The sequence below is a fragment of the Clarias gariepinus genome, chromosome 11 (genome assembly GCF_024256425.1).
Source record: "Clarias gariepinus isolate MV-2021 ecotype Netherlands chromosome 11, CGAR_prim_01v2, whole genome shotgun sequence".
NCBI classification, from domain to species: domain Eukaryota; kingdom Metazoa; phylum Chordata; class Actinopteri; order Siluriformes; family Clariidae; genus Clarias; species Clarias gariepinus.
In genome coordinates this window covers 18,720,006-18,744,950 of record NC_071110.1, presented here as the reverse complement: position 1 = coordinate 18,744,950, position 24,945 = coordinate 18,720,006, and the positions used below count along the sequence as shown (strand labels likewise).

At 38.8% G+C, this 24,945-nt stretch overlaps 1 protein-coding gene across 1 annotated transcript in view; it reads right to left on the bottom strand.

The window, feature by feature from the left end:
- The window catches only part of taok1a (TAO kinase 1a), a 34,471-nt gene extending 9,734 nt beyond the window's left edge, over nt 1–24,737 (bottom strand). Inside the window, 13 exon segments of the mRNA XM_053506948.1 lie at nt 70–228; nt 861–1,067; nt 1,247–1,414; nt 2,038–2,119; nt 2,239–2,332; nt 2,488–2,579; nt 3,349–3,462; nt 3,745–3,841; nt 4,030–4,075; nt 4,307–4,408; nt 11,998–12,069; nt 12,198–12,441; nt 24,248–24,737. Coding sequence (XP_053362923.1) covers nt 70–228; nt 861–1,067; nt 1,247–1,414; nt 2,038–2,119; nt 2,239–2,332; nt 2,488–2,579; nt 3,349–3,462; nt 3,745–3,841; nt 4,030–4,075; nt 4,307–4,408; nt 11,998–12,069; nt 12,198–12,329 — 1,365 coding nt within the window. The 5' untranslated portion in view covers nt 12,330–12,441; nt 24,248–24,737.
- Between the last annotated feature and the right edge of the window lie 208 nt (nt 24,738–24,945).

Here is a 24,945-nt window from a genome sequence, read left to right as displayed (position 1 = left end):
GGTAACTACATACAATTTAGGCCTGATGGAAATAAATACTCAGTTACAAATAGTGAAATAATGTCACACCAGTGAGGCTGTGCGGATGGTGGCAAAATGCTCTCTGTTACGGTAGTGACGGCGAGTCTGTGCAGGAGGAGACTGCTCTTCAGCTGGCTCCGTAGGAATCTCTGGGGTCTCCTGTTGACTTTCCTCCTCCCCCTCTTCTTCCTCCTCCACCTCCTCCTCCTGTAACAAGCCAAACAAAAAACAAACATGTTTTTTCCTCATAGGCATGTTGCTTATTTTAAGTGAAATTGCTTTAGCACTTTTTTGATGACTGTTTGCAACATCTAACATTTTAGTTTTAGCTTGCTGACATTTAGTGTGAACACAGGCCACTTAAAAAAAAGTGGTTGACAATGTTATATGTTGATTCAAAAGAATAGCTGAAAACAGACAGCCAGCAAAAACTGGAAACTTCAAGCATATTTTCAAGCACTTTCAGTTATAATACTAAAATTAATCGTGGATCTAAAGGTCAAGACCTTTAGATATTAACCTTCAGGGAAAAAAAGATGAATTGTTTGTTAATTATAAAAATAAAATACTTTGTCTATAGTGTGAAAAATTATTTATCGGCAATCCACAATATACCAATGTTCCCTTTTTATGATGTATACAGATAAACAAATCAGTTACAAATGTTTACCTTTTTTCAGTTTCAGTTAAGAGACATATCGAAAATAATTTAAGTACATTATTTACATTATGGACTTACTATTTTAAGACTTTTTCCAGCTTTTAAAGCTTTGGAGTTACATGTTTAAGATAAACAATCTTAAGTTTTGTACTAATTAATATGAAGTTAATGCACTGACCGGTTTAAGGTGTATGACAGAGCTGTTGGACATGACCGTGTGGTCTCCCTCCAGCAGGTCCAGTTCACTCTTGTTATCCTCAGTAGTATCAGGCAAGCTGTTGACAGAGCTGCTCTGAGAGCTGGCACTGATGGACATGCTAGGAATGGACTGGCTGCTACCCACACTGTTCACTGTGCCTGTGTGCCCTGTGCTGTGCTCTTGCTCCTGCAGAACAAACACTTTCACTACAGCCATCTGGGGTTTCTCAGCAAACATATTACATTAAGGGACAAATTATGGCTTAGAAATTGTGACTATCAATTAATCAGAAATCATCAAGCAACAATGACATGAAGTGTGAAAAAAACAACAACAAAAAAAACCCTCTAACTCAAAGAGCTAACCTCCTCCTCGTCCTGAGCCTCTGCCACGAGCCCATTTTGTGGATCAGGGAAGATGATTTTCTTCATCCTGCGGTACTGCAGGTTGTCCAGCTCTCTCACAGCATCTTTGGTGCGATGGATCAGATCCATTAGCACAGACTCAGCTCGCTCACGCACAACAAATGCATGCTGCAGTAGAGCAGGAAGAACCACAATGAGAATAATTTAATACGTTTTATGTAATGACAGTATATTCATAGACAGTTTATAGTGAAATATTCGACAATATAAGTCATTGGGTTTAATAGACAAATGAAGAATCCCAGTTTGTAGTTAAATAAGGCGCCTTAAACTCAGCACTCCATTGAAAATCACTGTTTCCATGTACATGTAATCTTAGTAGATGGTTATGCATATCTAACTAATGGCATTTAGTGATTAATTTTCCTAACAGCACAGCTGTTTTAATAAAGTTTATAGTCACCTTCTCTGTGCATTAAAAATATATTAATAATATAATATATAATAATAGATTATCTAAGTCACAGCAAAACACAACTCAGCAGTTGTTGCCGTCTTTTCATTAAATTGCTTTAAAACGCCTGCTCGACCACACCCAAAATCCTTGCTTTCAAATGTTTTATTCTGCAATCTGCATGAACAGTTTATTCCACTACAACACTAGTAAGAACATGACCCATATTAGTCAGCATGCTTCATCATGCAAACATTCTGAACTGTGCAAGAAATACATTTTTAAGTAGTGTTCAATTAGTAACCAAAGTTCTACAAAAGGTTTCTCGTTGATTTACCTGCAAAAGCTCTTCAGAAGTAGGTCTATCTTGAGGGAGTTTCTGTAGGCAGGAGTCCACAAAGTTTCTACAGAAATCAGTCCTGAAAACAGAGCAAACAGGCTGATTTTTTTCACACAACTCACATTACTGAAGACCTAATTAAGTAGGTGCATAGGCACTCGGCTTGAACCAGAGAAAATCAATATGCACTGCACTCACCATTCACTTGACTGCAGTGTTGGGCTCTCGTTCTGTGCTATATGGTATAAGGCACTCATTGCATTCATGTTGAAAAGTGGAGGCTTTCTCTCCGCTGCAAAAAAAATAAAGTAGAATGTGTGTAACAACCAAGTGAACCAACATACTTTTATATTTATTTTTAAAAAACAAAAAGAAAGAAAAAATAAATGGGGTAAATGTACAACAAATCCTGTATGAGCATGTTTCCTGTAGCAATTACACACTTACCTAATTCAATACACGTTATTCCCAAGGACCAGACATCCACTTTGCCATCATATTGACCCTCATCCATCGCCAGGATTACCTCAGGGGCCATCCTAAGACAAAAAAAAACGATTGATAAACAGATATTTTTTTTTTAATTTTTTTTTTTTTTACATTTTCTGCCAAATAGCATTAGGCGTTCTTTAGACAAACAACTTAAAGTACATGAGGATTTAGGGGTTATAGTGTTAATGTAATTGTCCAATATCAGCTTATGATTTAGACAGAATACAATTTCCAGGAATATTTACACTGTTGCTGAAGCAATTATTATATAAATCACATTTACTGTTTTCCCATTAGTGATAGAAGTTTCTTCATGATGTATACAAGGTTGCTATTCCAAAAGTTCAAAGTATAATATGTCAGGCTTATTTTAATACTAGTTCTTTTAAAATAAGACCGAAATGTCCATAAATTATACATAATTCTAGAACAGTTAGGAAGGAAATCCTAGCATGTAGAAAAAGTGGAAAAAGGACACTAATTTACCGCCAAGAAAACTTAATTTTCAGTGGTTCCTCAATTATTTTAGGTGGAGGAACAGACCACTGATCAATTCTTTAATTTTTATTTATTTATTGACATACAAAACTGATTAGCAAATTCACAAATTAGTCATACATCAACAAGATTAAGTTAAAAGTAAAGCAAAAGGAACTGCTTCCAGAAACAGGATGTAAAAGATGCAGATCTTTAAGCCAAGTAAACACATGGAGCAGCCCACCTGTTTTAGGGGCAAACGTGGTTGCCCTGAACTGAATACGGAGCTGTGGGTTTGGCAAGAGATGACAGAAGCAATGCAGAGCTAACATCACTTACCAATATGGAGTTCCCACAAATGAGTTAGCAGGAGACACAATGGAAGCAGAGCCAAAGTCAGCCAGTTTCACTTGGCCTGGTTCAGTCAGCAGGATATTCCCAGCCTTGATGTCTCTGTTATATAAAACAGGACAAATGTATTTTAGCTTCTAAAAACACTAAAAAGCCTAACCAGAGTGTACAATTTGAGAACAGACTGGGTGATTTATACTGTTTATATTGAAAAAAACTAATTAATGAAAATTAAAAATAAAAGACCAACATAATGCGTAGAGAGACAATTATAAAAGAGCATTCAAAGATATCTAAAGGATTTAGGACTAAGAAGATTGCTCTGTCAGCCATATGTTTATGCAGTAACAGGTAATAATATCCACTTAAAGAATTTGCCCTCACCTGTGGATCATGTTGTGGAAGTGAAGATATGCCAGCCCCTGTAGAGCACCATGGGTAATTGCTGCTATTTCCACTTCTTGCAATGGCTTTTTGTGTACTGCAAGATATCAAGTAATAAATCTGATCTTTGTGAAAGCTCTTAGAAGATAAAAACTGTCAGCTTATTAAAACATATTAGCCTAATAATCATTCATTTAATCTGAGTGTTAATTAGGAGCTAAGTCTGCAATCTCCATATCTCTGCAGTGGTCGAGCATTACGCAAGAATAAAACATTAGATCTTACCTTCTAGGATGTCTGAAGCAGAACCCAGACAATACTCCATTGCCAGCTAGACACACAGAGGGAACATAAAGCGAAGACAGCAAAGATTTTACCTCCACAAGTTACAAATTCACACAGTGATCAGTCTTGGAACATTGTGTATTGTGATGTATTACATTAGTTTTAAAGGCAGCGTACATAAAACTAATTAAAAAAAAAATTCAATTTAAATTTTTTAATTCTTCCACACATTTCAGCAAGGTATATAAGACAGTCGTCACAGATCGAGAACACTGACCCATGCTGTGTGTTCTCTCAGGTAACACCCTTTATACTCAATGCTGTTTGGATGCTTTATATTCTGGAGAAATTTCACCTCCTTGATTATGTCTTGCCATTTCTAAGAGAAAGAAGACAACAAAAATACATGAACTAAGGAACGCAGAACCAAACAAAATAATTCAGACATGGCACTGTCCTAACGCATGTTCCCTGCAGAAGGCAAATGTTCAAGGCCAATGAAAACACACTGGACTTTTGCCTGTCTCACAATACCACCACTAATCTTACTGTTTACCTGTGAATTTGTATAGTACCAGTTTGGACACACCTTCTAATTCGAAGTTTTTTGTTTTGTGATTTATTTTCTAAATTCTAGAACAATACTGAAGATTTCAAAACTATAAAATGGCGCATTGGGTAATTAAGTTACAACAATAGTGAGTTGTGATTTTAAAACATAAAGGTTGGCTGTTCTGGAATAGTTCTTGCAAAAACGGTATTGTCAAGGGCATTTACAAAACCTATCAAACACCATGATAAAACTGGCTCTCATTTAGAATATCCCAAGAAAGCAAGACCAAAACTTACTCTGCTACAGAGAAGAAGTTAATTTAAGTTACCAGCCTCACCAATTAACAGCACCTTAGGTTAGAGGAGTTATGAAGGCTTTACAGAGCATACGTAGCAGAAATATCTTAATATCAACTGTTCAAAGAAGGTTATTGCATTTGGATGACAGGGAGCTGTTATTTTAATTTAGGTTAAAACAGAATACAGTGGAACCTCGGATTACGAGTAACACGGTTTACGAGTGTTCCGCAAGATGAGCAAAGATTTTTAATAAAATTTAACTTAAAAACGAGCATTGTCTTGGTTTACGAGCACCGAGTATCATGTTTCACGCATGCGCTTCTTCATTTGACGCCGAGCGTCACGTGATCACAGCTAAGCCAAAGGTTTTTCTCGCTCTTGCGCTGAGGAATCGTCTCCCCTGCTGGGTCTTAGTGCTCGTCTCTTACTGGTATAATCAACATCTGTGCACGCGTGCACCGTTTACTAGGGATGCACCGAAATTTCGGCCGCCGAAAATTTTCGGCCGAAATAGCATTATCGTTCGCACTGTCATTACGCATCAAACACGGAGTATGTCGGCGGTTTGGAAGCACTTGGAAGCAAGTTTTGTTATTGTTAAACAGCCTTATTAGGACTTCCGGTTAGCAGCCACATGGAGTAGACGTGTAAGTTAGGTGCTCCGACAATTTTACATTCCTTCACTCCCTTATTCGTTTCTAAATGCTAAACTAAATCTTTAGGATACAATAACTTTGTACTCTTCCCCACGGTTACATACTTTTCACATTTAAAATGGCTACAAGGAGTGTTAAGGCCGGGAAAAAAGACGACACTGTGACCCCTCTAACAGTCGAGGCCATCTCTGCGCTGTTAGATAAACAACGTGAAGCGTTAGTGGCTGAATTTAAATCTTCGTTAAGTTTACTGGAAAGTAAACTGGACCAAATTCAATCCCAAGTAGAGGACCATGGACAGCGCTTACCTTCGTTAGAACTCGCTACAGATGACCTGAGCCAGCGTGTGAGCGAGTTAGAGAACATCTGCTCCGGACTTCGGGAAAACAACACTAAGTTAACGGCCAAAGTCGTAGACCTAGAAGGCCGGAGCAGGAGACAGAACCTGCGTGTCCTGGGTCTTCCGGAGGGTACTGAGAGTGGACTCCCTACCGAGTTTTTCTCGAAGTTTCTGTGCGAGGTGTTTGGAAGTGAAACGCTCCCATCCCCGCCTGAGATTGACAGAGCCCACCGCATACCTGCATCCAAACCCGCTTCAGGTCAGAGACCTCGGCCCGTCATTCTCCGTGTACACCGGTACCAGGTTAAAGACCTTCTGGTTCGGGAGGCTCGGCGGAGAGGGAAGCTGGAATACCGCGGTCAGCAGGTTCGTATCGTGGAAGACTACGCTCCCGAAGTTTTAAGCCAGCGAGCCGAGTATAGAGACGTTATGTCTGAGTTATACAACCGTGGACTCCGGCCTTCTCTCCTGTATCCAGCACGGCTCCGGATCACTCTCTCTACCGGACAGAAGAAGTGGCTTCGCTCGGTAGAAGAGGCGCAGAAACACATAGACAGTCTGCCGAAAACTACCTAGTGCACTATAGTTTTATTTCTTTTTAATACTACAATTCTCAGGAAAGTACCCTTTTTAACTTTAAATCCAGCCATTTTTACGTTTTTTCCTGGTAAGAGTATTGTGTTAAACACGTGTAGTTGTTGTTGGTTTTCTATTATTATTTTCTCTATTTCTAGTCACGTATAATTTACATGTCTGTTTATTTTTTTAGAGTTACAATGTGATGTGGGGGGAGGGGGGTTGTTTTGTGTTTTTCTCTTATTGAGAGATTTCAGTATTGGAGTGGGGAAATGTTTTATTTATATATTTAATTCTTAGTTTTTGTAAACTGTGTCGGAGCAGAAGATGGTGTGGTTAGCGGCAGGAAGATTGGTTAGGTGGAAAATGGAAAGATGGAAGAGCTTGCTGCTATGTTTCCTAGCAGCTATCTTTGTTTGTTTGGGGGTAGTGGGGTGTGTGGGGGAGGGGTGTGTGGGGCAGGGGTGGGGGTTCTCCAAAGCCAGTATTGTGTTAGTTCAGTATACACGGTGTATCTTTGATAGGTTGCTCTGTGTTTTACACTTCTGTTTTAGGACTGACGCTGGGCATTTCATTATTATTTATGTTTATCTACCTGCATCTCCTCTTAGGGAGAATGAATAGTTCTTTAAACTTTGTGAGCTGGAATGTTAAGGGTTTAAACCATCCGGTCAAAAGAAGGAAGGTGCTCTCACACCTTAAACAACTTAACACTGCCATCGCATTTTTACAAGAAACTCACATTCGCAGTTCCGATAATTCTCGTCTTATGTCGCGTTGGGGAGGGCAGCACTACCACTCGACCTTTCAGGCCAAAGCTAGGGGTGTCTCAATTCTCATTAATCCAAACATTTCTTTTGAGCAGCATAATATTATTGCAGATATACATGGTCGTTATATCATTGTTTCAGGGAAGTTATTTAATACTAATGTAGTGTTGGCTAATTTATATGCCCCTAATTACGATGACGTTTCCTTCTTTGAACATTTCTTCTCTGTTCTACCAGATCTGAGCTCATACTCTCTCATATTAGGGGGAGATTTTAACTGCTGTTTAGATCCATCACTTGACAGGTCATCTCCCAATCCTATACCTCTGAGTAAATCCGCCATGCTACTTCAGTCCTATCTTTGCAGTTTTGGTATCTCTGACATATGGCGCTTTCTTAATCCAAAAAAGAGAGAATACTCCTTTTTCTCACATGTCCACCATACTTTCTCCAGAATTGATTATTTCTTTTTAGATAATCAACTGATCCCCATGGTTAGCTCCTGCGCTTATCAGAGCATTGTGATATCGGATCATGCACCAGTTGTTATGTCTATAAAGCTCCCCAATCTTCCTCAAATTAATAAACATTGGCGCTTTAATTCTTCATTATTGATAGAGAATGATTTTAAAAAATTTATGGAAGACCAGATAGTTTTTTTCTTGAACACAAATGAAACACCTGAAGTGTCATGTTTAACTGTTTGGGATGCTCTAAAAGCCTACCTCAGGGGACAGATAATTTCGTATACTGCAAATATGAAAAGGAAGGCATATAAAGAACGAAAAGATTTGACCAACCAAATTAAAGAAATCGATCAGCAGTATGCTCTATTTAAAAACCCTGATCTGTATAAAAAACGCATAGAATTGCAAACTAATTTTGAACTCATCTCGACGCATGTAATCGAATGCCAATTATTAAAGAGTAGGAGCCAATTTTACATTCATGGTGATAAATCTGGGAAACTTTTAGCTAATCAGTTAAGAGGTTTTAGAGCACAACAACACATTACAAAAATTCAGATGGAGGATGGTACCATTACTACCGACCATTCTAAAATTAATGATGCATTCAAGAATTTTTATTCTCGATTATATACTTCTGAGTTTCCAAAGGACTGTAATTCACTTGAGAATTTCTTGAATCAACTAGATATCCCAACACTGTCCCCTGATTTTAGATTAAGATTAGAAGAGCCCATATCACAAGAGGAGATTAGTTCCGCTATCTCATCATTGCAATCTGGTAAGTCCCCGGGTCCTGATGGCTTCCCTGTAGAGTTTTTTAAATCTTTCTCCTCATACCTTGCACCACAACTAGCTTTGGTTCTTTCTGAATCTTTTAAGCAAGGTAAGATGCCTGCGTCATTTAATGAGGCTCGCATCACTCTTATAGCAAAGAGAGATAAAGACCCAACAGAGTGCTCTTCATATAGACCAATCTCTCTTCTCAACGTGGATGTTAAAATCCTTGCTAAAGTCTTGGCTCGAAGATTAGAGATTGTTTTACCCTCTATTATATCTGAGGACCAGACCGGTTTCGTCAAAAATCGCTTTTCTTACTCTAACATTCGACGTCTTATGGATGTCCTGTACACACCATCAGAGGGGATCCCTGAGTGTGTCCTTTCTTTAGATGCTGAAAAGGCTTTTGATCGTGTGGAATGGGAGTATTTATTTAGGGCTTTAGAAAAATTTAATTTTGGTCCAAGTTTTATTGCTTGGGTTAAATTATTATATTCAAACCCTACTGCCTCAGTTCTGACAAATGCTCAGCAGTCCCAACCATTCAGCCTTCAGCGGGGAACTCGTCAGGGGTGTCCTCTTAGCCCATTGCTCTTTAACCTTGCCATTGAGCCACTAGCAATTGCATTCCGCAGTTGTAGGGATATATCTGGGATTTGGAGGCAGGGAGAAGAACATAAAGTTTCCCTTTATGCAGATGATCTTCTACTTTTTATATCAAATCCAATCTCCTCCCTTCCACCTGTGCTGTCATTGCTTAGTGAATTTAGCTACTTTTCAGGGTATAAATTGAATTTGCGCAAAAGTGAACTTTTTCTGCTTAATAATACAGCAGTAACAACTGGTATGTACAATTTTCCATTCAAGATAGTGAAAAATCAGTTTACCTATCTCGGTATTACAATCACAAGGAAACATAAACACCTTTTTAAAGAAAATTTTACTAGGTTGTTAACCCAAACTAAAAAGGACTTGGAAAAATGGTCACCACTGTCCATGTCCCTGGTGGGCCGCATTAATGCCATTAAAATGAGTATTCTTCCTAAATTTTTATATCTCTTTCAGTCTGTACCTGTTTTCATTCCCAAATCTTACTTTGGTGCTTTAGACTCAATTATATCCTCTTACCTTTGGAAAGGTAAACATCCACGATTAAATAAGTCCCTACTTCAAAGATCTAAAAGAGATGGTGGCATGGCTCTGCCTAATTTTCGCTTTTACTACTGGGCAGCAAACATTCGATCTGTCATCTTTTGGGCATATTTTCATAACCAACCTAATCGGCCTGCCTGGGTGGAAATGGAGATAAAGTCTGTCAAAAATCTCTCTGTCTCTGCACTCCTTGGATCTGCACTCCCCATCCCCTCAATAAAATTAATCAATAACTCAGTTGTTAGGCACACCTTGAGAGTATGGGCTCAGTTCAGAAAGCACTGCGGTCTTCTGGGCTTCTCTCTGTCCAGTCCTATTGTCTCTAACCATCTCTTCCAACCCTCCTTACATGACTCAGTGTTTCAGGAATGGTACAACAAGGGTATCAAGCTTTGCAAAGATCTGTTTGTTGACCATAAGTTTGCATCGTTTGAGCAGCTTTCTGAAAGGTTTAACCTACCCAATTCAAACTTTTTCAGATACCTGCAAGTAAGACACTTCATTCGCTCTTTAATACCGAACTTCCCTGAAGCTCCTGCTGCAAATATTATAGATAATCTCCTATGTTTGTCCCCGCTGCGTAAAGGCCTAATATCCACTATTTATGGTGGATTGATGGGTTTGAGTTACACCCCTTTAAGTAAAATTAAAACTGCTTGGGAGAAAGATTTAAATCTCTCGCTGTCAGATGATACTTGGAATTCAATTCTTAAACTTGTCAATTCAACTTCCTTATGTGCTCGCCACTCTTTATTACAGTTTAAGGTTGTACACAGGGCTCATTTCTCCAAACTTAAACTTTCCCGTTTTTACCCAGACATTGATCCTTGTTGTGAGAAATGTAAAAGTGGAGAGGCGTCTCTTATTCATATGTACTGGACATGCCCGAATTTGGAAAAATTCTGGAGGGATGTTTTTAAAACCTTGTCGTACATATTGAAATGTAACCTTGAACCAGATCCTCTGATCGCTCTCTTTGGTGTCACTGGAGAGGAAGACAAGCGTTTAACTCCAGCTAAACAGCGTTTGTTATCTTTTGCGACACTCCTGGCCAGGCGTTCTCTTTTATTCAAATGGAAGGATGCCACTTCACCCACTCACGCCCAGTGGCTCAGAGATATTATGTCTTGTCTGTCCCTGGAGAAGATCCACTACTCAATCCATTATCCAGACTTAAAATTCCAACAGGTGTGGGGGCCCTTCCTTCGCTTTTTTCATATACATCTATAGTTTGATTCCTTTTCTATTTAATCGTTTGTTTGTTTGTTCTCTTTTCTCTTTTTGTTGTTGTACACAAAACTAAAAGACTTCCAGCTCCAGGTTCTTTTTTCTTTTTTTAGTTTCTCTCCTTTGTTGTGCCTGGCGTCTAGCCTTTCCTTGTACTTGTAAAGCTGGCTTGGAGCTAGGGAGGGGTGGGGTGGGTGTTATAGGGATTTATAAGGAGGTTTTTAACATTACATGTCTACCCTGTAATATCCCTGTTAAAAAAATGATTTATGACCGCTGTTTACGGAAGTGTAGTCCAGTGCGGGAGATCCATTGTGGGTAATGCAGTCCGGTGTGTGTGAACGCGAATGCGAGATTTAAGTTAGGATATAGAGTCTGAGTTTTGTTTGTAAGTTGGATTTAAGTTGTTTTTAGTTGGATTTAGTACAGGATCCACCCAAAGTTTGTACTGTAACCTGACAATGCAGAAAATAAAAGAACAGGCATCGGCGAGTTTGTCGATCTCATCATTACACGAGCATGAATTAACGGGCTGTTACGCTGCCGCGAGCAACATTAAAATAAAGTGGAGGAGCTTTAATAATTTAGAGGAGAACAACAGTCTTTCCGTTAATGTCTGTGTAAGTGTGTTTAAACAAGAGAAGAAAGTTTTAATGTGTAAGATGAGGAGGGGGATACAGGAGGGGCTGAAAGCAAGAGCACTTACTCTAGCCTCACACACACACATACACAGCGCCTGCGTCCACAAAGGGAAACGCTTATCTGCCGGGATTTATTTTTGAAAGGTAAAGTGCAGGTTAATTTGTTTTATTTTTACTTAATATTTTGTATTAATTATTTTTATGTATTTATTTTTTGGGGGCTGTAGAACAAATAATTTAAGTTTCCATTATTTCTTATATGTTTTGGAATACGAGCCCACTTCAGGAACGAATTATGCTCGTAATCCAAGGTTCCACTGTATGTGACTCCAACATTTAAATTAAATTAAATATAAAAAAATGTTTGGGAGGGTTGAGTGCTGTGTATGGTTATGAACAGGACAGATTGTCAGTTTACAAGTGGGTGAATGTAAACACGGCAACATGACAAGATTCGAGCCTTCTTAATGATTATCATAAAAATTATAATGAAATTCAAACACTAACCTCATTGGTCTGTTTTCCACTGTAGGACATTTTTTTGATAGCCACCACCTCTGAGGTGCGCACGTCTCGTGCCTGTGGTCAAAGCACAAATTGTTGTAAGAATAAACAATTCTTGCCATTTTTAACCAACAATATTGATTTAAACAGCTGCAAAACTAGATGATTGAACTTTGTAGCCTACATATACGGTTGATACTTACGAAATAAACTGCCCCAAAGCTGCCATGGCCGATCTCTCTGAGATCAGTAAAGAGTTTTTCAGGATCTTCCTTGAAGAAGAGCTCAGCGATCTCGGGGTCCCTCAGACTCCCCGCTCGAACAGAGTTGGGCATGCTGGGTAGGGCGGGGCCTGGGCCGCAGCCACCAGGGATTATCTGGGTCTGCGACGCAACAGCCCCCGGATATGGCTCATCTGCAGGACAATGGCCTCATACAGATACACACCTGAACATACACAAAAACAAACAGACAAATAGGAGGGATATAAATTTAGAGATAGAAATATTATATTATACTTTTATCACCTTTGACTGAAACCAATGTTTGGGCAGGTTATAAAAATTGTTAAATCGGTTAATTTTGTGTATGTGCCTATAAAATTAAGCTACAGTATGATATTTTAGTACTGCTATTATAGGCCATAATATGCCAAATTATTCAGTGTTATCTGACACTAGTAAGCACAGAGCAAAGACAGGAGAGTCTGGTTGAGAGTCTGTGTGAGAAAGAGATTGTCGAGTGGCACAGTGGTAAATGCGGCATTACCCGATTACCATGCAGCATTACCCGATTCCCGAGGGCCTAGAGAGAGCTGATTGGCCGAGCTCTCAGTGGGGTGGGAGGCATTACATTAATTACGGCTCTACAGCCAATCATGGGCACCTGTGAGCTCATGCAAGCAGAAAGCGCTGCCCTCCGAGTGGGTTACACCAGTGTACACGCACACGCACGCGCACTATTTTAACAATACTATCATTTGCTTTTAGTTCAAGCAAGCATTTAATAAATGAATATCAAGCAATAATTAAAATTTCATTATTAAACCAGAGCTATTTTTTTGCAGCCATGTTTGAACAGGACAGTAAAATAGTTATATTGTCGTATTCTCATGTTTGGTTACAATAATCGAGAGCACATTTTCAAGTGCGCCTGAGTTCGATTATTATGATGTGCGCCTGGGTATGATGCACTGTATCCACACTAATCAAATGAACTGGAACCTGGGTCATGGGTACTCAGATTCAAGCCCAAGTCCCTGATATCATGATCATGGCATGGTTACCGCATCAGCTTTTAACCACATTTCTAATATTTGCTATCTCTGGCTAACAAATTTAATTACCACATGAGTAAAAATAAACAAATGATGTGCGTTATGATCCACTGGCTAACCCTTTACTGAAATTTCTGCCACTGCCATTTTGATCGTTGCGGTAGCTAGCATGATTGCTGTTTCACCTGTTGAACGAAAAGCTGTGCACAGATGTTCTGATCTTTCATCCATGAAATAAAGAGAGAGAAAGAAACAACCACCTGCTGTGTGTAGAGACTTCATGAAACAGACTTTTGTTATAATATAGTGCATAAAAACAGAACAGTTATGAGAGTAAAAACTTCCTTTCTTTCTCTATATAATCCCCTGCTACATACTAATGCATTATCTCAACATTTCACTAGTGCTTGGATACCATCAGGGTAGAAGGTTCTCAGTACACCAGAGCCATGATCTAAAAACAATCTGAAACACATTTGAAATGCTGGCCTCCCAGGAATTCCTTTAATGGTCCAAGCATATGGTTGGAGTGAGGTCAGGACTGTACGGGGGATGGGGCAATATTTCCCAGCCGAGGTCCTGAACAGATCAATCTCTTTTATTGGTAACAAGTTATTTGTTGACTTTCAAATACCAGGTATGTGGGGATTTCTGGATGTACTGCGTTCTTTAAAACGTCTGCACTAATCAAATGTTTTACTGCGACTAAGAGTCTCATCACTGTACTGTGCTTTAAAGACTTTTGTGAATGTCAATGGGTTTTATGCCCTTAGTCATGAGAAATTTAATCACAAGGTCTGGTTTGACTTGAACACCCTTTGTAAATAACAATTAGCCAGAATTGTAGGCTACATACATTAAAACCTATTCACAAATATGAACAAAAATCCTAATATTCAGCTGAATGGCGCAGAATGGCGATGTCCAATGACGCGTGCGCACACAGACACAAAGAGCAGGCTGAGCCTTGAGCAGAGAGATAAACTGGATCTAACCTCTCTAATGAGACTTGCTTTTGCTTTACACGCGTGCTGTACGCACACGTATACAGACACAAAATGAAATATGTTTCACGCACACACACATGGCCACAGTGTTATAGTAAACTGTACACGCGTGCACCGATGTTGATTATGCCTGTAAGAGAAACGCACTAAGGCCAAGCAGGGCAGATGATTACCCACAATTCTGCAGCACAAGAGAGAAAAACCGTTGTTGTGATCACTGAAGCGCATCACAAGAAGCGCATGTGTGGTACATGATACTCGGCACTTGTAAACCAAGACTTGTTCGTTTTCCAAGTAAAAATGTTTTAAAAGTCTTTGCTCGTCTTGCGAAACACTCGCAAACTGTGTTACTCGCAATCTGAGGTTTCACTGTAAACCACTGGACACTTTTTAACAGGGATGGACCACCTGATACAATATTATCATGATACCTAAATGCTGATGCAATTTGCACTATGATTCTTTTAAAAACACAATTTTATATATACAATTTTATATAAACAAATTTTTATAAATACCCTGATTCTATTTTTTTATTTTATTACAATTGTAAACAAACTTGCCAAATAATTTGCTCTTACCATGCAGGATGCTGCGTTGCCTGCCAATTTTTGATTAGTTTAGAATACACCACAACAAATGTACACAGATAAAAATTCCATAACAATAATAATAATAATAATAATAATATACATGAATTGCTACATAACACAATCACCAAACATAACTGAATCGATTTTTCTTTCATCTCTACTGTTTAAGCCTTGTTTTGTTTCATAAATAGCAATGAAGGTCTGAACTAGGGCTGGGCGATAAAACGATATGTATTGTGATAGACATGTGATCGATATCAATATAAATTGTGTTCGATAAAACGTTCGATAATTTTTATTCTTTTTGGAAGAAAACAGAGGTCGCGAAGCTAGTTTGGTTGCCGTCATGCGAACGCGCTCCGCGACCGGCACTAGGACCCTGAATGAGTACGGTTGCGATTCAGGAAGTATAAAAGGAGACAAGAGTCTGCCCATGCCGTGTCCGACGCTTCGCCAGATCTTATGTGATTTTGGGTCCAATTCCTGATTGAGTGTGTGTTGCTAGAACGCGGTGTTAACTTCTCCGCTTTATTTTGCCGTTTCTCGCGGTAGCGCAACAGCCCGTTAATTCATGCCCATGCAGTGATGAAAAAACAAACGAGTCGATGCATGCCCATTCTTTTATTTTCTGCGTTGTCGGTGATATTACAAACTTCCAGTTGGAATCCGTACTTAAATCAAACCAAAAACTACAAAAAGAAAACAAGTTCATGCTCTATATTCCAGCTCATCTCACATTTCCGCGCTCACGCACATTGGACTGCATTACCCACAAAGCACTGCCCGCATTGGACTACACTCCCGTAAAACAGCTGCCGTAAAATCAACCTCTTTCCCGCAACAGCGGGTATAATTGTGTAAACTCTTGCTCTCGGCGTGGTTATCCCAGCCTGTTCGCGCTATTTCCGCGTTTGGATTTACCGTCCACGCTAAAAGGGCTAACTGCTAGTCTTCTGGTCCGCTTCCGGTTGCCCGTGACCGTTGCATCAACAAAGGCACTCGCTCTCTGGTAACCTAGCAACGTAGGGAGTGATACACTAACATCAATCATGTAACAGTATCACAACTGGATTCCTCTTTAAAAGCAGAAAATGCACTTATTTTATTACATTTTATTAAGCATTTCTTACATTTTCTTTCATTTTGCACCGTAAATGTTAAGTGATAATTGTTAAGTGTTCATTGTGACTTTAGACTTATGTTTACATTTTAATTATTTGAGTTTTCCATGGTTATTGACATTTCTGTCTTAATAACTGGGGACTATGATCAGAGGAAGGTTAAGTTTAAAATAAAAATGATATTGTGATACAGTTTTCAGCCATATCGCCCAGCCCTAGTCTGAACTAATTTTATAAACATTACAGCCGTACAACCATTTAAAAATAACCAAGCTATTTATAATCGTCAAAATAGGCAGTATTTATAGAAACACACAGTCCTTATCATACTTGGCAAGTGCATGTTCAAAAGTAGGTGTAAAGAAAGACTGAAGGAATGAGATAGCAAAGTTTAGCCATTTTTAAAACACTTAATACTGACTGCCATTAACCCAAGTCAATAACCCATACATAAGGAATTTATGTAATGTAATTAAGTATGTAATTATTTATGCAAGTAATTACTCTAATGTTAGTAAAAAACAGTTTATTTTGAGCTGATCTGAACATAAGGTTTACATTAAACAGCTTAAAATTGAACCAGTTCTTTTACTGTTTCAAACCACAAAGCTTTGTGGTCAGCCTTAGCCAACAAAGTTCATGACAGATGACCAAATACTGAGCTGACTGTATAATTTGTTCGTCTGCTGAGTGAGAGAGAGGAACTGTGCAGCAGATACTCACAGCACTGAGCACTCATCAGCTCTCACTTCCTCAGTCAGGCCTTTGTGGAGTACATGGCAAGTGCTGAAGTACATGAATCATTTCAGCAAACCACGTTTATATCACTTAAAAGAACTGCAATTACCATTTCATTACAAAAAAACAAACACCATCAACCCAAACCACTTTCCTGTATTTTCTCAGCACAGATATAGCTAATGTCAGACCTGATTTAAAACCAAACCAGCCACCATTTTGTCTGCCAATTTGTCTGTGGATTTAGAATACTGGACAGACGTTGTGCCACAACATACAAAGTCAAAAACCTGAAAGACAGTCTTATCAGTATCCCACTGGGGGTACTGATAAAAGATAAGCTCCTGTTGTACCCCTTTTCCACTGCTCATACCGGTTCCCAATTTTGGAACCAGAGCTGCGCTTTACGCTCTAAATACACAAGAGTGAGACTTGTCAGACAGCACAGATAGCAGAATGACAGGTAAATAGCAAAATACGGAGAGAAAACTGGTCAGAAACAGATGCATTTAAAACAGAACAAACAATGCTGATCAAAACAATGTTTTGATTTTACTAAATGATAGTTTAGCATTCAACTTTACTTGAGATAACTGTAAATATCAACATATCTTACAACTGCCAGAGCATTATCCTCTTAATTGTATAAAGATATTATAACAGCTGGTGTCTTTAAAAAAAAAAAAAAAGGAAAATAAAAAAATAAATAAAAAAAGATACAATGTAAAGTTTCTGAACTTCTTAACATAAACCATAATCTGGTCTCTTATCATGAAAACAGAATTAATAAGTGAAGTGCAACCTAAACTGACCCTAATTAAAAGTTTATTTGCAGCTATTAAATAAAAATAAAATAAAAAAAAACTTACACCTGTTCACTGAGGTCATGCCATGATCCCATCATGTTGGACTGCACAGTGCAGGCACGAGAGAGATCCCTTTGTTCTAGTTCTACGGAACACACACCCTGGTTTCCATGGAAACCACATCGACAGTGATGTGAAGGGCCACCAAACTCTGCTATGTGCCAGGCTCTCTGACACAGCAAGTGAGACTTACATGCACACTGACTGACCGTCTGATATGCACAAACAGAGGGACAGGAAAAGAGATAGATAAGACTAATCAGCCCACACATGGAGCAAAGCATTCCCAGTATACCAAGTCTTCCTACCAGTCTTCCTTATGATGGAAGTGTATTCTAATACTAGATATGGCACAAAGACTAATATTCAGGAGCACACGATGTGAACAATTAAAGAGCACCTTAAATGTAAACATATATTGCAGTGTTTCCCCACAGAGAGTATACTCAGGCGGACTTAGGAGTATTTACCTATACTTTTAAAAAATCTATCCATCTGTCTTCCGTGATCAATTACCTAGTAGCGAGCAGTTTGTTCTTGTGCAAGCAGAATAAATAGATACAGGAGGGGTAGTGCCAGAGCATTGTACTCAGACATAGTGAAGTAAACTGTAAAGTATAGAAATGTCATGACTGATGGTCTCACATGCACTGTAGAGAAACAGTTTCGCACAGTGAACAGGCTGTTCATTGATTGGAAGAAAGGCATGAAAATTAACAATAACAGCACAGGAATGTTAAACTACATCATATATTATATATTACCCTACGTCACAGATGTTCCAATAAGCATTAATTACACTATCTTATGGTGAAAGTAGGCCTGTATGGTCCACAGAACTGAGGAGAGAGCAACTGGCTGCCGAAAACCACAATCAAGATCAGTCACAGAAGCATTTTCAGCAAGAAAACACAAGATAATGCTGCAAGATAATCATCTAATGCAAATGTCTGAGTTCTTTTATTTTACTGCTAAAAAGCTAAACAGCCCCTTAAACAAGGCTGAATCCTAAATCGCTTATCAAACCTTGATCAAGGACCTTAGGTGGTGTCATTAAGAACTTCAATGTTGCAATAAAAGTACAAATTTCTATGCTTGATTTCAGACAAACCTTTTTTAAGGTTTTAGGCATATTTCATGCTAAAGTTCTTACAGGTATTCGCAATAAGTTAGGTTTTGTTTAGCTTCAGCAGTCTATGACTGCTGTGACTAAAGCTTGAAGAAATGATCTAATGAAAGGCGATGACCTAAAAACATTTCCCTAAGCAACACAGATGTTGTGGCGAAATCAATCGGCAAATAAGTACTGTAGTACAAGTTACATCTGTGCTCTAGTCGGTCTGACTATACTTGCCTGCCATTCTATTAGGAACACCTTTGAACCTGCTTATTCAAGCAATTATTGAACCAACTGATCATGTGGCAGCAGCACAATATATAATTCATGCAGATACAGGTCAAGAGCTCCAGTTACAGTACTTTGATGTGCCTTTGATCATGGCATGGTTGACAGTGCTTGATGGATTGGTTTAAGTATCTCTGTGGGAAATGTCTTAGTGCTGAGAGAGAGCTCACTGTTTTGAGCTGATAGGAAGGCTACAGTAACTTACAATTACTAAATAAACATTCTTTACAACCTTTGTGAGCAGAAATCATCTCTGGATACCTAGCATGGTGAGGCATTGACCAATAAAATGACTTCATTTCCACCCCAGCCCCGCCCCAGCGTTTACAAGTGCACAAGTCAGTTTTGTTACAGGAATATCGCAAAATGAGTAGCAAAAGTCAGAGCGCTGGGATTTGAGGTTGTACTGCCAGATCTGAGAGGTTGTGAGCGCTGACTTGTGGTTGTACAGCGAAACTGAAGTAAAGCGCAAAGATAAATGTGTAGTACACAATTGTGCCTGTTAATCTGCAACTTCGAATTCAAAACACAGGTGTGCAAATCGATAGATGCAGCTTTTCACATCAGAGCTGTGAGTACAAATTTCAACTTACAAATACAAATATTCATTTTACAAGTTCCCACATTCGAATTTGCAAGCTCTCGGGTTTTGCTACTGTTTTACCTTCATAATGACTGGTGAAAAAGGAACGCTTTCACTGTAATCAAACACATTCAAGCAACGTTTTAATCTACTGTACATGTTTTTGACTAATATTTAAAATGTGACTCCAGACTGCTTAACCTCAATTATGCTGACTTTCATGTGTGAATGTAGTCTAACAATCCAGAAAAATGCTTTTCAATCAACTAATCTAACTTTTTAAATGTGACAGATATGAAAAAAAAAAAATCTAAATCAGTAGGGTGTAGTAGAGAGTAAACTAGCAAGAATCATTACACCAGCATAAGGATCCAGAATTTACAAATACACTGCTCCATCACTCCCTGCTGTATGATAGGTGGCCAACTTCACCTGTCCCCACCTGCATCATCAAATTCTTAACTCATGCTTACAACGAAGCATTGATGTTCCATCAAGTGTTCTGTCTTTTTACACAATGGAAAAGCCTAAAGTCAAATTATTTGATATTATTCCATTATAATTCCAAGCATTATTAACTGGTCCATTTGTGTGGTCAACCATATGGCAATTAAGGCTATTTTCACACTGCAGGTAGAAAGTGTCCCAAATCTTGCCGAATTTTGCCCATATGTGACTCGTGTCTGTTTTTATAACAGTGTGAACACCACAAAATCTAATATTTTTATTCTGATTTGAGCCTCTTCTATATGTGGTCCTAAATCAAATACAGGCTAAATTATTTATTTACTTGTATTTCTTGGGCGCAACGCAACCTCAGTAATTTTAGGAGTGTAATTGGTTTAGACTAATGTCACATAAAGGGTATGTCAAAAACATTACGAACCAGTCTACCAAAAATGGATTTGGTTGATAGGGGCCACTTTTCCTTGCAATGTGAACATAGCTTCACTCATTGTAAAATAGTGCTTTGTTTGTTTGTTGCTTTTGCTTTGCTCAGTATCACCCCACCCTGCTGAGTGCTGCTCAGATGATCAGCTGCACAGACACAATGCTGAAAGCAGAGAAATGATCTGATGCGATGGTCACAAGACCGGACTGTGCTTCTGCCTCCCACCAACTCACCAGCTGCCTCACACCCTGGCACTGAGCTCTACTCTTTCAATCCCAACACACACCACAGTAAAACCGCACTGCACAGTCAATCACGTGTCTCACTGACCTATACGCTGCCCACACCAACCGACGACAACTGAGAGATTTTAATATAATCTTAATTAATGTAATATGTAAAATATTTTTGGACTGTTAATCAGTCACCATACACACTCCTACTGTACACAAAGAGAACCTACTGACCGATTTCTCACTGTGTCGATATGTTGCATGGCTTCTCATTACAGAGTTCTATTTAAGACAAAAAGGACCTAGAGGCAAGATGCTGAATAAGGCCACAGCATGCCATCCAACACAACCACATGGAATGCAGCAGGGCAGGACAACAAGGCAGGAGGGCAGGAATTCCTTGTGCATGCGGTTCTGTCTTACGGTTCAGCGACTTCCTCATCACACAAGCTGGACACCTAATCAGCACCTTAAAAGCATGTAACTTCCAAATTATCTGAGGTATTTATACCGTTGTCAATCATGCACTGAAGGTAAACAATCACAACAGAAAGCTGCCTTCACCATCCTTTAAATAAAAAATGATGGATGTATGTCATTTCTATCCACAATGGTGTTTAAGTTGCGAGGTAATACCTACAGATGATTACTGAGTACTCAAGTATGGCCTGACTGTAACCTTGTGAGTCACAACAACAAGCTACTCCACCTGTGTTGATCATTTCATTTGGCAAGATCTTCAAATCTAATTCATGTGATTATTAACCTTAGGGAATACACAAGAAACACCTTGATATATTTCTCCATTAGAACACTTGTAACGAAGTTTGTCCTCATTTATAAAAAATATAAATAATAAACACCTATTTCACACATACATACATATATCCAGGGTTTTGCATGAAAATACTAAGAAACAAGTGTGACAAAGTAATCAGAAGCTTATATTCTCCAGCATGCTCAGTAAAACCTAAGTTATTTTACCCTCTCAATTGTCTAATCTTATTGGCCATTTTCAAACAATGAGTTTTCAGACCAAACGTTTATTCTATTATTCTTTAGTGATCTTACAGATTTTATGATGTTTCCAAAAGCATTTTTTCTTAGGGTAGCCTATATTAGTTTCTTCTTCATCTGAAACCTGGTCTGTTATGTAAAATGTTGCCTACTTTACAGGCATATATTCTTCTATAATGTTATTATATATTTTTCTTTTTTTATTATACAGTTTTAAGGTACATTTGGAAATCGTGTATGGTGAATAAAATAATCCAGACAAGATAAACATTTACATTTGTACTACAGATAATATAGTGTCTCACACACACTATAGATAGATAGATAGATTAGATAGATGGGTACTGTAGATAGATAGAACTTTTTAAAATGGGGACAAAATCCATTGCAAATGACTTAATTTTAATTTGTTAAAAAAGTCTGTAAAAAAAATCTGTCTGTAATGTGATTTATATGTTTTTAACTGTAACTGTTTTTCACTCACATGCACTGTTAGCTCCTGATTTACACATAATATATTTGTTCCTCTAAAACAAACAGCAATTTGTGCTTTAGGACACAAGCATATTTAAGTTGTGATAAATCGGAAAAGTGAGACTACCGTTAACAAAAGGGTAACAGATAAAAAAAAATCAGACAGTGATCCCACTGATATGATAAGTGTTTAAAAATTAAGCTGCAATGAATATAATCACTAAAAAGATCTGAAAGACCTCTTATTCTCACACAAGAAAAGATTCCAATCTGCTAGTGTTCTTCTCAAGTACACACTAGCATAATATGACAATAACAAGTCAGAATTGATGAGCTAAAGTTGAAGACAAATGTTCTCTGAAGACTTAAAGACATCAGTGTCAATCAGAAGGCAAATACAATTTGCATGTTAGTGTGGAGAGACTCTAAGAAGCTTCAAGTTATGAAGGAAAAAAAAGACTTGAGGTTTAGCTTTAAGTGGTGGCAATAAGATCAGGAAAAAAGAGAGAAAGAGGACAGTGTCTCCCATCAACAGACGCACCATTCAGTCTGTTTGACACTCCCTTGGTTTGCATGTGTCTGTGAAACAAGCCCATAAACAAATCGGGTCGGTTAGTGAAGCACATGCTTACAAGATTATAATGACTGCACATCTCTTCTTTACAATCAGTGTAATGAGAATAATGTCAGCTCATATGGTAGACACACACAATGGTGGAGTTTTGATGTTTTACACACATATGCCAGCTCATAAACAAAACTAAAGTTGCAAAACTCCACGACAAGCAATACTAATTTATCCCAAAACAAGTTCTAATCTAGCATCTAGATTCCAATGAAATGGAATCAAACTTCCTGTTTGGGGTGGGGGGAGGGGGGACTCACAGTGTGCCTCTGCTACTTACTTTAAAGGGAGAAAACATTTACGGAGACACGAGGTGCATCTAGTTCATCCCTTTAAATTCACCCCGCTTTATTTAATCCTACAGCAAGGTCATGGTTTGAAAGTGAGCATAAGCAAGCAAACAAGCAAGCATGTGTGTCCTGGCACATGGAAAGACTGACTAGCTGAGAAGAGAAGATTAGAATGAGAGGACTGTGTGTGATCATGGTGAATCCCTTCTTTTAGAGTCAACTTAAGGTGGCAACCACACCTTGGTTCACTCATCATTTTGAATCATGAAAAGCAAGAATGAGCTGTTATAGACAGGGAATAATATAGTTCACACCATGTCTCAAAGCACAAACTAAATCAATAAAGCTGCTAGGTTTTCATATAAAACAAGGGATAACACTTTGTACTGAAGATGTACTTGAAGACACAGGGTTCCCGATGTAAGGTCTGGAGAACCCTAAAGGTGTATTTAAACGTAGCCGGAGTCTGTGTATGTTTTACTTGAAGTTACTGTGACAGAACTTAACTTAACTTGAAATAATCTGAGCTCAATGACTAAAATACAAGTAGTGGACCTAATGTGTTCATTCAGTGGAAAATCCAAGAACATAAAAATCAATTTCTTCAAAAGCATACTAAATATTACTATGCACACGTAAGTAATGTTCATATTATACGACTGGGTCTGTGGCTAAAATACATCTGAGAAAACCTAACATATGATGTACAGCGAGCTATATGTTAACGTTATCACTTTAATTACATACCAAAGGCTGCAGAGCTGCCTTACCTCTATAATCACATAGAAGAAACAATAACATGGTAGTAATATATACCGCCATACAAAATGTAATTCCTGTAAGCTCAGGCTTTAGGTTATGTTTACAAATGCAGCGCCACTAGCTTAGGTTGCAAGCTTAAACACGGAAAGGCAATACTCCACAATACCGTAGGATTGAAATATCGAAATGTTCACGTTATTATTGTGTTAGCGTTATATTGAAAACTCTACTCACATTCAGGAACTCTTTCTATGCGGATAAATGTGGCTAATGTTAACACAGTTGTATAGAGCAGCTCTTTTTGGCAATAACCTTAGCGCAGTGCTCAGAGCTAGCTTGAGCAAAGTTAGCTAGCAGGCTAATTGACTTACCCTGCGACAGCCAGCGAGTGCAGCGTCTTCAGAGTTTCAACTCGATAAACAGTCCATAAAGTACGACTCCAGCACGACAGCAGTTTTAAGTCAAGTCACTGTCAGATGTCTAGAGCTTCCGGGTGAGCTCTGGGTTGACTTCCACACCGCGCGGTCGTCGCTAACTTTATGGAAGTGCATTAAGCAGACAGTCCAGGACAGTGAGACTCCGGCGGGGCTAACGGTGGCCCGGAGACTCGACTCTTCCCTGAGCAGTCCTAAAGATGGCGTCCGCCAGTTCCAGGCGCCTCTGACAAGTTTGACGCGCGTACAAACCGCGCCAACACGCAGCAAAGATCAGCGGAAACACGACCACACCCTAACAGGCCGAAAAGCTAAAGCATGAGCGATTTGGAAATCACTACAGGGACGCGTTCACACTTTCACACTCAGCATGTTGTGGTCCTTTTCTTCCCTCTGCGCCTGCTCGTTCCTGGAAGGCCGGCTGGTCCCGCCCTAACGCTGCAGGAAACACCTCTCTCTCTCTCTCTCTCTCTCACACACACACACCCCTGTTCATTAGGCAGTAATGCTGACTGCGCTCGATACATAATGCAAAATAAATAACTTAGCCAAAAATGTAAAACAGCAGCAGCACTCTACCGAGAACACGTCATGTCATATTTATGTCATGTTTTCTATTTAATAGTTTAAACCTA